At 40.9% G+C, this 16157-nt stretch overlaps 1 protein-coding gene across 1 annotated transcript; it reads left to right on the forward strand.

The window, feature by feature from the left end:
• The first annotated feature begins 3295 nt into the window (after positions 1-3295).
• On the forward strand, positions 3296-6523 carry LOC110001774 (uncharacterized). The gene is made up of 7 exons (XM_065949151.1): positions 3296-4109; positions 4199-4285; positions 4379-4531; positions 4650-4727; positions 5284-5460; positions 5593-6155; positions 6337-6523. Exons 1-7 carry the CDS (start codon positions 3939-3941, stop codon positions 6521-6523), a joined length of 1416 nt encoding a protein of 471 aa, XP_065805223.1. The 5' UTR covers positions 3296-3938.
• The last annotated feature ends 9634 nt before the right edge of the window (positions 6524-16157 follow it).

The raw sequence follows: 16157 nt of genomic DNA on the forward strand, positions 1-16157 counted from the left end.
TTTGTTCGGAGGGAACTGATTTAGGATCATGCTGTACCCAGATACTGAGGAGTGTTCCTGTTGGAGATACAGACCAAGGCCATACAGAGAAACAGTTTCGAATTTCTAAATGACGCACGAACATCCTAATCTTTTAAGTTCAAATGAGGACGACAGACCGATAGTACAGACAAAAGTGACCTGATGTTCACCTGAACTCTTTGACGATGAGGTAACTCAGAGGTTGAAATCAATGATTACAGGTGCTAAAAATTGCACACGTGCTCAAAGCAACAAAGGTGCTTAAAATAGTAACAGGTGGGAATGTCAAGCAACAGGAACTTTTATTTACTGACCGTGTTTACAATGCTGAGGTCACTTTGTACTTCACTAAAAACCAAGTTAGGACTGTCAGTACTATATGGCGGAGAATAATGGTTTACAAAATCTGAAACAAAGCACAATATCTGCTTTAGTCAAGCAATTTTCAAAATTATCCAAAGACAGTTCATAATTTTTGACATGTTCATCGTAAAACAACATTCAGGGGTAGTTTAAGAATGTTTGCTCCTTTGGGTCGCCTATAAAAAAGGCATAAATAAACCAAACTGTATTTTATAAATACATTTATTTCTCTAAAAATCGTTTCAATTCTACAATTCACTTAGCAAACGCTTTTATTCAAAGCGACGTACAGAGAGTAAGTACAACACAAGCAAGGATCTAGAAAAAAGGGAACAATGTCAGTAAGAGCAAACGATCAGCTTTGAGTCTGATTGGACACACAGGTGCTGACAGGAAGTGACCAGAGGCAAAGCACAACATTGAGGGCAGTTCTTGAGAGCTCTAATCAGTATAGAAACCATCTTATAAGTCAACCGTCACAATCATCATCATCGTTTCAAAATGCGTTCTTCATTTCTCTGGTAACCTTTAGATTTTCTTCTATTCCTGTGCCAAAGGTATAAGATTAAATGAGATAAATACATAGGAACCCTTGTTGAAAAAGTCCGACCTGATGTTCTTATCTGAACTCTGCAGACATCAGGTAACTCTTGAAGTTAAACATCAAATGATGACACAGGTGTGGGAGGAGCAGAAATGAAGCACAGGTGCTAAAAATAGTCCCAGATATCAATCAAAGTGGGATTGTTTAGGAATGTGAACTTGTTTACACATGCTGAGGTGTCCAATGCCGTTTCCTTGTTTCTATACTAGCATCAGATTACATTGTGGTAGTACAGCAGTTTTAAAACAAGCCCTTAGCTAACATTGTGGATCCAAGTTTTTGAGATAATGAGGTTAAATACACTTCTATGAACTTTATTGAAACAAAACCTCCTAAAAAAGTCAGCTTTTTAACCAACTTCTGACAAGATCACGATCTGTATACTAAAGTTTGTCATTCAATTTCATTCATTTCACACACTGTCTGTAATCTTATCTTCTGTTGTGTAACTTTAATAGACCCTAGAAGAGTAGAAGAGTAAGATTGTGCGAGTGCATGAGTTTCACATTGAGGGCTGTGCCAGTCCTGCAGGTCAAATAACACACAAGACACCAAGAAAAGAAAGAGAGAGAAACATAAAAAGAAACTCAAAGCTAAACTGTTAAAATTGCACAAAGCAATATTCTCATATTAAAAATAGAACAAGTGTGTTGTTTCATGTTAAACCAACATAAATGACAAGTCCAGTAAAGACAAAGATTTGGTGATTCTCAAAATCAAGTTAGCGATGATGAAATTGTCATGATTTGGTATTATTTAGTTTTGTATTTTCAGTGTTTAGTGTTTCTTTATGTTCTAGTGTGTTTTGTTCATTCTTGAGTTCTGTGTGTCTTCAGTGTCTCATGATTTAGTTTTGTAGATGTCCTCAGTGTTTCTTGTTTTATATTCCTGCCTCTGTTTCCCTCCGTGTTGATTACCCTCATTGTCTTCACCTGTGTTATTAGTCTCACCTGTGTTTGATTACCCCGTGTCCATGTAGTCTCTGTGTTTCTTCTCCTCTGTGTCAGTTCATTGTCGTTTGTCGTATGTGAGTTTACTTGTGGCTCCTTGTTTTCTCCTGATTGGATTTCTGAAGTGAGTTTTTGTTTGCCTTTTTGTTTAATGAAATATTTTTATTGGTTCTGCATCTGGGTCCTCCTCTTGGTTTTCTTGATCCATAACAGAAATATTGGTTATCAGCTGGCACCTCGAGAGCCTTGAGTTTGAATTATTCAGTCAACATTCAGAGGAGTTGAGGGTTAACTTTGAACATTGGCAAAAACCAACAAACACACCTGATATGACTTTTTTTGCTTTTCAAGGATGATATAACAAGGGGAAAAGACACAAAGTTTGACAGCTTCAACTACAGGTTAAAAAAAAAAAAAAAGAAGCTCTGATGTAGATTTTTAAGAGGTTACAAGTTGTCTGAGATCATGCCAGGGAAAAACTGGAAAAATGAACTCTGATCTTTATTGTATGATCACTTTTTATGAGAGAAAAATGAAAGAGCTGAGCAAACACTTTTTCAAAGGCAGTCTTGTGAGCTTTTCTTGTGTGGGTTCTTATTTGCACTTTGAATGATTTTACCTTGATTACTTCAAGATAAAATTTAAATGTAACCTTACCAACCTGTGCACAAACACAAAAAGTCTATGTTGCTGTAAATAAAGGGCCAGGTAACTGAATACATGCACCAGAAGCCTCTTCCCAGCAGTGAATTCAATAGCTATCTTGAACAATACTATGTTGTCGCTTCATCTTTACCGCCATGTAAAACCCCCTTCATCAAGATTAAAAAACGCTTCAATTCAAGCTGTTTGACTTAAAAATGGTTTCCAGGAGTGTTTGAGAAGTAAATCTCGATTGACCTTTAAAATGGTCAACAAAAAACAAATGTTCCATGTTCTATTGCAGGGGTCACCAGCCTTTTTGAAACTGAGAGCTACTTCATGGGTACTGAGTCATACGAAGGGCTACCAGTTTGATACACTCTTCTGAAATAACAAATTTGCTCAGTTTGCCTTTAGTTATATATTATTATTATTAATGATTAATGATACTCAACAAAAAATTAATCAACAATGACTTAACATGTCAGCGGTGAGCGACGGCAGTACGACGGTATCTCAGCTTTCAATCGCTCTGTCCCGTTTTCATCTTTCCTCATCATTGTAAGCCAATCGCGTCGCCCCGTTCTCATCTTTCCTCAAAAATGTTAGCCAATCGCGTGGCTGGCATTGCATCTTTTGACTCCGAGCCAATCGCAGCCCTGCAAGCTTGCGCTGCGTGCGAGCCAATCGGAAATGAGCGCTCGCCTCGATATCCCACCCATACATTTTCGCCGGTAGCGGAGAATCCATTGAATGGGACTCGACTTCATCTCTCAAGGTAAACTGTCATCAATTAAACTATTGTCACTCATAATATATTATTTTCCCGTAGTTAGATTGTTCATTGTGGTTAGTTTGACTAGTTTGACTGACTGAATGTATACAGGGTAAACGCTAGCTAGTTAAAGAAACTTTGTTATCCAAGTTTAACGTTACGTTAACTTGACGGTGTTGAATAACTTGACGGTAAGAAGCCGGCCGGTCACCTTGGTTAACACAGACGATATCTTCATTCACTAAAATGATTGTTGCTGCTAGAGTTAGAGACGTGTAAGTTATGTTTTTATCTTATTTTGCCGTGTTAACATCGTCATCATCCATAGGGTTTCAGGCTCCTGCATCGGGCCACTTCATCTAAAACAGAATATCTCATTCTAATTCTATATAGCTAACTTAGTTATGAATAAATAGAATCGCCCTATTTAACGAGCTTAATGCGAAAAGCAGATGTGTTAGTAAAACATAATGCAGAGTTTAGTTGTGGTAGGCTGTTTATCAATAGATTTCATAATAGCCACGACTGAAATAACAGAAAAACTGAACTTATATTACATCATCTCATTAGCCCATGTGTACATATGAAGGGAGTTGATGGGATATTAATTTTGACTTCTTTTGGCCACAGATGGCAACAAAACAAAAAAAGCACAAGGCTATGGGTGATGAGGAGTGGATGTCACGCCTGCGGAGATTCGCTGCTTCAGGGGTTTGGCCCTCTGATGCAGGAGTGGAATGACCTCTATCTGAAGGTATAGTTGTATTAAGCAATTACAATACAGTCACACATGATAAAGCTAATAGAAACACTTGCTTATTTTTTTGTCATGAAATATTACAGATTGACAAATGCCCGATGCAACGGAGGGGACAGGCATCTCTGTTTGGGGGGCCACAGACATGTGGCTGTGGTTTCCACACTAAGAAGGTATTTTTAAACTAACATCAAATTGTTGTGTGCACATTTTTGTTGTTGTGTCGTTTGCTTGAAATGACTTCAAAAGTCTCTGTACATCTTTAGCCTTCCAGCTCAGTCCCTGACACCCCATTTCCCTGTACCACTGTTGGCACTGGTCAAGGGCAAGGCCCTTCAAGCGCTGCTGCTGCTGCTGCTGCCTCCTCAGCATCAACATCTGCTGGACCTGTGCAGAGGCCTGCTTTGAATCTGGCTATGGTAAATCTTTATTCTGTTTGTGATTTTTACCCAATGACTCTTAACTACTGACTTCTATGTTTTACAGAATAAATAACATGATCATGCATTCTGTAAGATTACATTCATTTTCTTTCAGTTTACAAAACCACGGTTTGGCGGGTCGCATGGTGCTGCTTTGAAGCCAAATTTAACTGTGGCTAGGAAGCCTGCAAAGGTACAGTATGGTGACAGTCTAGGCATACATTTGATTTATAGTATTGCTTGTGACATAATTTCTCCTTGGTTAAATGCTTTATCATGTCTTATTATGACACAATGATTTATTATGCCTAGTAGTGATACATGATTTTGTAGATATTCATTAGCCTGTATTTCCTCCTGTTTCTCTCTCAGCCCCTTATTAGTACGTCCCCCAGTGCCACCACAAACGTCGACACTGCAACACCAACATCAGGGAGGACATCATCCCCTGCCCAGAGTCCCGGAAAACATACTAGGACCAGCTCCCCTTTCTCTCTTCTCCTCTTTCATCAGCCTCAATAATCCCCCCAGCCACTGCTAAAGCTGTAAGAACCCTTTTCAATTGTGTTGTTCACAAATAATTTTTGTGTGCCAAACTTAACCTAAGCAGTTCAGTGATCAATGGTGTGTTCATGTGCTTAAATGCCTTATCATTGCCTGAAGCTATACTTCAAGTTTTAATCTTATATGCCCAATAATGATACACGATTTAGTTTATAACCTTGTATTTCCTCCTGTTTCTCTCTCAGCCCCTTATTAGCACATCGACCAGTACCACCACAAACTTTGGCACTGCAACACCAACATCAGGGAGGACATCATCCCCTGCCCAGAGTCCCAGAAAATATATTAGGACCAGCTCCCCTTTCTCTCTTCCCCCCACTCCTGTGTCATCAGCCTCAATAATCCCCCCAGCCACTGCCGCTGTAAGAATCCTATTGATAATTTTTTGTTGTTTTTGCCAAACATCAAACCCTAACCTAAGCAGTTCAGTGATTTATGATGTGTTAATGTTTTATTTGTGTGTGTCTTTCTGTACATAATTTGTTTATTATTAGGTTGTAACAGCTGCTCCCTCCAGTGCCTCCTCAGACCCTTCTGTCTGTGCCTCCTCTACCACTCCTGGTCCTGATCCTCTCAGCAATATGTCAGCGGAGGATGTGTTGGCTGCCCCTGGCCCTGACCTACCCTGGCTGCCAGTGAAGATGAGGAAGACCATCCCCCTCCAGGACCAGAGATGGATCTCTGCAGCTCTGTGGAGAAACCAGCGGCTACGGACCGACATGAAGCTGTGGTACGAGCCACCAGGGCCAGCGCTCATCTACCATCAGGCCCCCACTCCACAGCGCTTTTTTAATCATCACCTGCTTGTGTGGATGCCGTACCACTTGTGGAAGGTCAGGCTAACCTGTCCTGTGTGTGGGAAGCAGCTGGTGGGATACGGTGCCCACAAGAGAGCCCGTCAGGTCCTTGACGTGGACAGGTACTACCTGATAGTCACAGAGACCCTCAGGTGCAACAGCATTGGTTGCAAAACCAACTACCTGTCCAGCAGCAAGACCATCCTGGACCAGCTTGACCTGGCTCACCGGCTCGAATTCAGGCTCATCCTGACTCAGAAGTGAGTATAAAGATGCCACTGTAACGAGCATGTACAAAAAAATGTTTATGAGAATACATATTATTGTGTTACATTGTTTATTTGAAAATTGTCTGTAATTGAAACAGACTGCTATAAGAGGTTGGACTGTCTTTTTGTGTTTGTCTAAATGTCTCTGTCTCTTCCCTTTCTTCTAATACAGATATGCTTGTGACATTCGGGTCATCCGCTTCCTGCGGGAGAGGACCCTGGGCAACAGCCCGTCTCGCTTGGTGAAGCAGCTGAGGGAGAACCACAGCGAGGAGTGGCTGCAGCGCCTCTGCCAGTACCTCGGGGCATGCTCTGACTTTGTGGGCCGGCCCAGCCTGTTCCCTGTGGTGCCCGCCTGAGCCTGTGGCCATTCCCACCTATAAGTGGATGCTGGCGGTCTACGGGCGGGACATCTTAAGCAGGCTGGAGCACATCAAAGCCAGCATTACATCTACCTTTGGCTCCATCCTGAAGATGGACTCCACAAAGAAGGTACAATTCCTCATCACTGCTCTTATTCTGATGTCACAATTCTACAAAAACGTGTATCAAAGCATCACTCAAACTGACAAAATGACTAAAAAGGGATATTCTTCATCCCTAAGTCGCAATGTTAAAATGATTTTACCTGTAAAAGGCTGTTAAACTGTACTGAAAAAGAATGGTATACTTACAAAATGTAAATACATAAGTCAATACCAGACAAAATGATATGCTAGTTAGACCTAAGTCACTGAATGTTTCCTCTGTATACTTTCAGATCACCAGGAAGTTATCGGGCATTGCCAAGGGGACTGCCCTCTGGCTTTCCTCAGTTAGTAACGAGGTGCGTCAGATCTTGATCAGTGTCCTGACTGCTCAGGAAGGCTCTGGGCTGGACCTGATGGTGGCTGATCTCATCCGGAGGTACAGGGAAGCAGGTGTGGCTCCTCCAAAGCTCCTGTATGTGGACTGTGGATGCTGCAAGAAGGATGGGGAGGAGACCAAGCTAAAGGCACGATTTGGTGGCTGGCCAGACGTTGTGGTCAAGCTGGACATTTATCATTTCATGGACTTCAGCATGTCTACAGTACACTTTTAAAAAGAAAGCATGCTGCGCCACACACTGCTGCTCCAGCCACTGTCCGGCCAAAGGTGCCCATTCAGAGGCAGTTATTTCCCCTGCCTGCACCTCTGCCTACAGCTGCTCCTGCCCTTGTAAACCCTACCCCTGCCCAAAGCCCCTTGTTGTTAATGTTGGCTGTCCCCTCTCCCAGGCCTATCGCCCCTGATGGACCTCTTCCCCCTCCACCCCCTTCCCAGAGGCCCTACAATCGTCAGGTGGAACATAATAAGTGCCGCAAATGCCATCAGCCCCGGAACAAAGACAGTGGCCACAGGCAATTTCATGGATACATTTATTGCCCCACTTTCGCAGGGATGCCACTGGAGCAGTGGCTGGAAGAAATGAGGAGGAAAAGGGCCGAGAATAAATGATGATTCATTGTTCTCCCCTTCTGTCTGCCCCGTCCTGTCTGTCTCTTCACATTTTAGTTTTTTAAAATGCTTACATGGCATTCAAATAAGGAGTGTGTACCGTCCCGTCCATGTAAACACGCTGTAGATACTGCTTGGAAAATCAACCACAGCTGGACTCGAGTGTCCCACTCATTGTAGACAGTCATGACTCACAGAGTCTGCTGCAGGTGTAAAATCTCAAGTTCAGAGATTCAGATTCAATCTACAGCATTAGTCTGTTTGAGGCTAGAGGCTAAAACGCCAAATATATCATTATTTTGTTTAAAGGAAATGTCCTAAAATGTGAAATGTGCCTTTTATTTAAATGAGATTTTTTAATTGAAATATTTCAATAAATGTGTGTGCTTCTACTCCAATTCTTACATTTGACTTATTTCTTAGCAATTTGACACAGTAATATAAAAATTATATTACAATAATATTTGCTATTTTTTAGTAAGTAAAGTCTTATATCTAAAACAATTAGATGACTTATGTCAATACCACTTAAATTCTGAGAAGAAATGAAAAACAAACACAATATCACTTTCCGACACATTTTGAATGCTAAACAGAATCAAGTATTGTTTTCTTATTTAAAATTACTTTTTCATCTGAACAATCCAAAACACTTTGTGAAGTTTGTTTTGGTCCAGGCAGGGTTCAAACCCTCGTCCTTCGGATCCAATCTTCCCCTATTATCCCCCATATGAAAACTAGAAATATTCATCATTTTGAGTAATTTCTAAAATTTTATGAAAACTAATGACTTGGAGTAACTTCTGACTTGTAGAAGGGCCATTAAGAGTTCTTCTTTCTTTCTCTTTTTTCCTCTTTTTCCTCTCCTTCTCCCCCTTCTTTCCTCTTTCTTCCCCCCCCCATACAGTCTATTGTTCCCCAGCTTTAGCAGTAGCTCAGTCTGTAGGGACTGGGGTTGGGAACCGGAGGGTTGCCGGTTCAAGTCCCGGTGCGGACCAAATATGGAAGTTGGTCTGTTAGCTGGAGAGGTGCCAGATCACCTCCTGAGCACTGCCGAGGTGCCCTTGAGCAAGGCACTAAACTCCCTCCCCACCATCAGCTTCTCTCCATTAGTGCATGTCCATAAGATCCTGTTTCTGCATGTGTGTATACTTCATTGTGTGTATGCTTATGTGTGTGTTCATGACTTACAGAGTGTAATGAAATTTCCCCTTGCTGGGATCAATAAAAGTAAATCTCAAGGTGGGAAATAGATAATATCAATATTCAACACTTTATTTCTATTAATCTCAGCAATTGTTTACGTCATCATCACTTTTACATTTTATAGGAAAATGTCCCATTTTCCCAACAAATCATTAACTATGTTGCACCATGTTTGAAAACATTATGTAATGTTTAAGAAAAATCAACTGTCATATTTTAAAATAAATCTTATCACATTTTGAACTAATGACCAAATCTGTGGCATTTAATTTTTTTTTTATATCTGTTACATTTCATGAACACTTTTGAATTGAACACAATTTTTCAATATTTTAATTCAACTTTGCCACTGACAACATCTGGTATCTGTTTCTTTGTTAACGTGAAGACTGGCATTGCATGCTGTTCACCAGTGTATTGTAATCTGGTGTGTAACTTGAGATGTGCATCAGTGAGGTGTGTTCTGTGTTTGTTCTTGATGAAGTTCATGTCAGAAAATGCTGATTCACAGAGATAGGTTGAACCAAACAGGCTGGCAACCTTCATAGCTGCTGTGCATACACCACTGTACTTTTCTGTGTCAACAAGGCACCAAAAGTTTGGTGCAGCCTGGTAGGCTTTGAGGTGGAGGTCATTTTGCAATGTTACAATTTCAATCTCCACCTGTCCAGCATCCAAGTTGAACGTTGCACTTAGTTGCTCAGCAATGTCTGTCATGTCCACGTTCATTAAAAGGATGGGAAATGAATGATACACATGGCTCAAGCTGATCAAGGTCAAAAAACCTATTCTCAAACTCTTGCCCAAGTCTGTTTATGACTTGACAGTACTTTTCTGCAACTTTGTCAAATGTCTCAGATGCAGAAGCATTGTCAGCACCGACTGCACAGCATTGTTCTTGTCTGTAAATGCACAGCGAAAATGTTCATCTTGGCTTTAAATGCATATAAAGCACTTATCATATCAACAACAGTCTTACCTTTGCCTTGCAGCTCACAGTTCAAGTGGTTTAGTTTCCCAGTAATGTTCGTTAAAAATGCAAGGTCAAGTGTCCACTCTTTGTCCTCTAGCAGCGAGACGTCTTCGCCTTTGGACTGCATGAACTCTTTGATTTCACCCTAAAGTGACAAAAAACGAAGTAAAACTCGTCCTCTGCTCAGCCATCAGATTTCTGTGTGTAGCAGCAGGTCGCCATATTCTGCTGACATCTCCTCCAATAGCACCTTGAATATCCTGTGCTGTTTCGCTTTGGAGCGGATGCTGTTTATGATTTTCACAACGGGAGTCATCACGCGCCCAAAGCTGATCACTTTCGCACATAACGCCTGTTGGTGAATGACGCAGTGGTAATGCAGAAGTTTTGGGAAGTCTGGGTCACCTTTACAGTGAGCGATGAAACCTGCATGTCGGCCGATCGTAGCAGAAGCCCCGTCTGTAGTCACCACTACCAGCTTTTCCAATGGTACCTTTTTCTGTTCGAAGAACTCCTTCACCGCGTTATAAATGTCAACTCCCCTCGTCGTTGTCTTTAGGGGCAGTAGTGTCAGGAGTTAATCTTTTTGTGGAGAAATCTTCAAACACTATCCAGATAAAGACCAACAGCTGCGCTGTACTGCTGCTGTCCACGGACTCGTCGCACTGGATGCTAAACCACCTGCACTTCGCCAGATCCCGGTCCAGCTGCTCGGCCAGGTTACCGGACATAGCTGACACTCGTCTAGTCATCGTAGATGCCCCCAGTTGGACATCGGAGAGAGTGGAGATGAGATCGGTTCCATTTTTCTCGTCTTTAAGTACAGTGTTAGCAATTATCATCATTGCTTCTTAGAAAACTTCTCCGTCTGAAAATGCCTTCTTCTTCTTTATCAGAAAATGTGCAGCTCTAAACGAGGCTTCGGTTGCTATTTGGGAGTTTTTCGCCGGCCTCGTGAAAAAGGACTGCTGCTTACCCAAAGCTGCCTTTAGCTCACGGGCTTTTTCTGCCCGTAGCGTGCTTCCCGGTGGGTAGTTAGCATGATAGCTTGTGTGTGTGTACTGGTGAAGTGTCTCTCCACATTGTGCCGCTTTGCCGTCGCCCCGCAAATGAGACACACGCAGGTTTCTTTCACAGTTGTAAAAAAAGAACTCTTCCTCCCATTCACTGTGAAAATTATACGTTTTCTTTCTTTTTGCTGCCATGTTTTTGGGGTAAGAAACCGCATTCAGCTCCCTATCTTCGCTGCGCCCGCTAGCTTACTCCCCACGAATGCTGAAGTTTTGTTTTTATTCACCTTTGAACTAGAATAGGTCAGAGTTCGACTAAACTTATCTAAACTTAATAAACATGTTTTTAATTATTTTATATAGATATAAGACACCTGTAGATATTGTCATTTTCAAATCTATATAAATGCAAGTGTGATTAAAAAAGAATAGCAACAGAATAAAATACAATTTTAGATGCAGCTCACTGGTGAGTATTTTTAGAACAGGCCTGCGGGCGACTCGTGGTCCTTGGGGGCAACCTGGTGCCCGCGGTCACTGTGTTGGTGACCCCTGTTCTATTGTATCTACTCTCAACTTTATACATAGCTTTAATCTTTAAGTGCACACAAAAATGTATAGACCTGAAATGCAACATGTCATTCCAAAGTGAAAAGCCGCCTCACTTATTTCCTGGTTTCAAATCAGCAGAAACAGAAATGCCTGCCAATCACTCAAGGAGTGAGTGAAACTAATGTTGTCTAAACATTAACCTGAACATCGTCTCTACAAACTGTGGTTGTCCTGATACTAAAATGAAGAAATCTTGCACACCCACTACACTGGCGTAAATGCCTACGTCACCAAAGCTTAAGCCTCCTGACTCTGATTTTTTTCCTGCTTATTCTGCTCCGGTTCCCGGCATCATAACGTTACCTCTCGCACACACCTGCCAAACACACACACACACACTCGCCCTGTTCTCTCTCTCTCTCCTCACTCGCTCCCCCCACCCACACACATGCACACTGAGCCATTCACAGACAGACATACCCTGCTCGTATAACGGTGGTTATTTGTCTAAAATTTAAAAAGCCGTAAATCCTCCAGGGGGCCTCGTGTGTGTACCATTCAGAAACGTCCCCCATCCTCTCCTGCACCTCGCTGTCCTCGTCATCAGCTGTCTCTGCTCTCGCTGCCCCCTACTAACGGGTCAAAACGATGCGGATCTGGAGGTCCGTGGTTACATTCTAAATGCATTTTTTGAAATTCCAGGGTCGAGCACTACAGCTTAAAATACGGGGTTTAGTTCCCCTTTAATGAGGAACAAATACTATGAATACACCTGTGTGCAGGACAGTTTAAATGTAGCTCTAGCGAAAGTTCAAACAGGAAGACTATATTTTGCACACTCGTTTTGTTGTTTATTACCATACCATGTCAAATCACTCCGCCACGCATGCTCATTCATAACTTCTCGTAATCATCACCTGGTCACATCTATCCAATAGTACTGCTCCACTCCCTCATTGTTAGCCTATCACATTGCTGCTGTCTCGTTTAAAAATGGCTTTCTCTTCCACGAGTTCATTCATGCCATCGTTACGACAACCCTCCGCCTCCCCATCGCCACCGAGCCTTCGCAGTTTCATCACCTCCTTCATCCCATCAGCCTCAGATGACATCATCAGCCATCATCCAGTCAACCCCAGGCTTCGCAGTTTGCCTCAGGTGACATCATTAACCATTCTCCTCATCAACTCTCGTCTTCACAGTTCAATCAACTTCTTCATCGCATTAACCCAGACGACATCATCCGCTAACACCTCCACCGCCAGTGTCTGGACTCTAGGGGGGGGGGATAGATCTTGTTGCCGCTCAGGGCAGAAATCTTCAATCACCCTGTCTCCCTGTGGAGTTCAAGTGCCAGAGATTCTCTTACAATCATTCTATGTGACACATGTAAAATAAACCTTTCATCTTTCAATCATTTACTTGTCTCTCCTGATTGAAATGTATCAGTTATATTTAAATGGAAAACAACGGTAAGTTTTAACACTGTTAATCTCCAGTATGAGGGAGCCAAAATGTCTCAATGTAGTTTCATTTCATGCTACTTAGCTATGTTGCTAATGACTGACACATTTTGGTCAACACCTCATTCCAACTTGTCTACTTGACAGCTGCCATAATCCACGTTTAAATTGTTGTTTTTAAATTGTACTGCCATGTATCACACCTGTAATTACCTCAGATGTCGTCATCCAGGTGAAGACAGCCAATGCAAAACACAGCCACTACAATCACTGCCAGAAATAATCCAGTTAGCAGGATACACAGTGTCAATGTTTGACGTATATGAACCTAATTAAAAAGATGGCGTAACAGACATGACAATTCAGAAGCATTGTTATAAGGACATGAATTATAAAACAATAAAACCTAAAGTATTCTGCTGTCAATTAATTACTTGTCTTCAAGCAGTATGACTGCTGTCCTTTTGTCACAGATGGTTACACAAACAAAATGTTTTTGATCATGAATTACATTGTAAAGCAAGAGTTTAAAACTGCAGTTCCGATGAATGATGTCTCGTGACCACGACACAAGCTAGATGGCGATGCGAAACACATCCCCAACGACAGAGCGTAGCTAGTTAATGTTAGGCAGCAGCAAATACAGTAGGTCTATGAAGTAAAAACAGGGTAACAAGTAGGATGAATAGATGTGTCTTTCTTAAAATAAAACTATTCAATAATAATGAGAGGCAAATGTTCTGACATGTCACATTCCTTGTTACTCTGCTGTGATGAAATAAACCTGTTGGGTGAATGTGTGGCAGAATTGCTGGGGGAGTGATGTCAGCTTTTCCAACTAGACCAACTGTTTAACCTAAAGTTTCCAGGTGAAACTTTCAAACAATGGCACTGGAAAAATTGAAAACGTTCGTTAGGGGTGTCGAAACTATTTTTTACCTGGCTGTTAGACATGATGGTAATTATGGTTAAATGATGCAATCTACTGAGCTTCATTAATGATTCACTCAGGTAAGGACAAACTGAAATAACTCAACATTTAGCAGATGTATGACATTTGTCCCTGGAGGATGAATCCTAATACCTTTAGTGTTCCCATGACTTCCTGTGGCAACTCTGAGGATTATTTTGGGATTGATGTTACATATTCGTGGTGACCCTATAGGATGACTCCCAAAGACTTCTGTTTCAATAATTTTCACAATACAATCACATTTCTAGTTTTAAGTGCAAATCTCCATGGCCTCTATTGGATGAATATATTATATCTATATAAATTATAACTTTTCCACCAGTGTACTCACGTTTTGACTTTGACCTTACAACTGTTTGTAACAAATGTTTAAGAACTTTAAAGGAACAAACAATAAAACTAAGCAAAACTACATTTAATAAGGCCGCTATCTAATTTTAATTCTAATAATCTATGGGCTTCAATGTGCCTCTGTTCATTTAATAACATACTTTAGGCTATTTAATGTACAACACAATGAATCCCATAGGTTACTGTTGTGCAAAGCAACAGGGGTATCAAACAACAATCTAAAACAATCACGCTCCCAATTAAAATCTACACAAAAACCATGAATGGATTAATATCTTACTAAAACTTTTAGTTACAAATGCAGGTCATGTGACTCTCAGTAGAGCTAAATACGGAAAAGCACGTTGTTACTATGGAAACTCCAGCTAGCAAGCAGAAGCTAACTTAAGCTAGTAGCTAACGACACAGAACAGAAGTAGCTTGCTTTCAGCTCCAGGCACTAACTTACATTATTCACGCTGGTCGTCCTCCTCATTGTCCACTTTATGCTCTATCCGATTCCGTGACTCCGCCATGTTAGCATCCTCACTGCTGAGCCATCTTTGTCATCCATAACAAAAGGAACCATTCCAAATTTACATTATCGTACTTCACCGAAACAATTTAACACTTTCTGTAATTCCTTAACAAGAAACTTTAAGACTAACTTAATTTTATTATGTCCAGTTCTGCACTTTTAAATAAAGTCGTGATGGCTGACTCACAGTCACCAATCGCATAACAAGCAACAGCAAAGTCAACGGTTAACGTCACTTTCGTCACTGAAAGGTCATTACGTACGCAGGGCTCTCAAGTTTTGAACTGAGTTCAGAGTGAGATTTTGGCTGCGGCGGCAGTTTGGATAAAATCTGATAAAAGACACATAAATTCGTACAAATAAAACTATTTATTGACAACATTTCTTAGTGCAGGGGTGCTTATCTGCCCTCCCTGGTGGGAGATTGTGTGTGTGTGTGATTATGGTTAGTGTTGTGGTTTAATCTGGTAAATTTATGACTTTTTTCTTGTAAATTTACGAGTTTAATATCGTAAATTTACGAGAATAATCTCGAAATTAAAAAAAAATAAAAATAAAAAAATATGTGGCCCTAATCCTCCGTCGTAAAATCTTACCCGGATACAGCAATGCTATTTATTGATTGGCTGTTGGGTAGCTGTATTTCTTTTTATGATTAGCTGGTGCATGGCAAGCTCCTTCTGAACTCTATGGGAAACCCCTTTGATTCCTATCTGTTCCATAGTTTAAAAAAATAGCGGAGCAACTTGGTGGGCATTATCCTGGTAATTTATCTGCGTGAGAAATACAAGGTGTGAGCGTGTGAACAGGTTGAAATGTGTGTTAAGAGCATTGCATACTTCTATATAATAACCTATATTTGGTTTATTATACACAATTTAAAGTAAAATTCTACATTACTTTAATTTGAAAAAAATATTGTGATCCAAAAATGTCTGAGGGTCCCTTTGATGTTAGCTTTCCTACATCTATTATAGCCTAACCCTTTTTTAACCGTAGACTGTAGCCTACACAATGGGTTTTTAGACACAGCCTGTAGTATAATCTTACAGATTGGCTAGCACAACTGCTGTACTGCAGGTTAAGTGACCCATTTAAACCCGAAAATCAGATACCTTTCCTTCAAAGATCAATAGTGCACCGGATGTAACCAAATACTGAAATGTGTTATTTGAACACTATCACTGGCCAAGGCTACTGTTTGTTTACTGTTAACAGAGTAAAGGAGTGAAAGTAGAATAGGCTTAAACTCTCAGGCATGAAGGATACACAAACAACCTGTCAGTGAAATGAGATTTGTGTAAACTACCAGCTCAGGCTGTAGATAACTGTCTATTTAAAATTTGGATACCTATTGACGGCCTCTATATTGGGTCTGACGATTGTTCAAAAAGAATCACAATATTAAAATATTTAAGCATCTACTGTATTAAAGCACGTGAAGAATATAGACGATACCATAACCCGAAAAA

This window comes from Labrus bergylta, chromosome 20 (genome assembly GCF_963930695.1).
Source record: "Labrus bergylta chromosome 20, fLabBer1.1, whole genome shotgun sequence".
NCBI classification, from domain to species: Eukaryota; Metazoa; Chordata; class Actinopteri; order Labriformes; family Labridae; genus Labrus; species Labrus bergylta.

Bases quoted from the DNA above. Each gene is read 5' to 3' on its own strand.
- LOC110001774 (XM_065949151.1), top strand. From the start codon at position 3,939: ATGAAGGGAGTTGATGGGATATTAATTTTGACTTCTTTTGGCCACAGA. The intron at 4,286-4,378 runs GTATTTTTAAAC...GTACATCTTTAG, and splicing joins GTGGTTTCCACACTAAGAAG to CCTTCCAGCTCAGTCCCTGA. The intron at 4,532-4,649 runs GTAAATCTTTAT...ATTTTCTTTCAG, and splicing joins CTGCTTTGAATCTGGCTATG to TTTACAAAACCACGGTTTGG.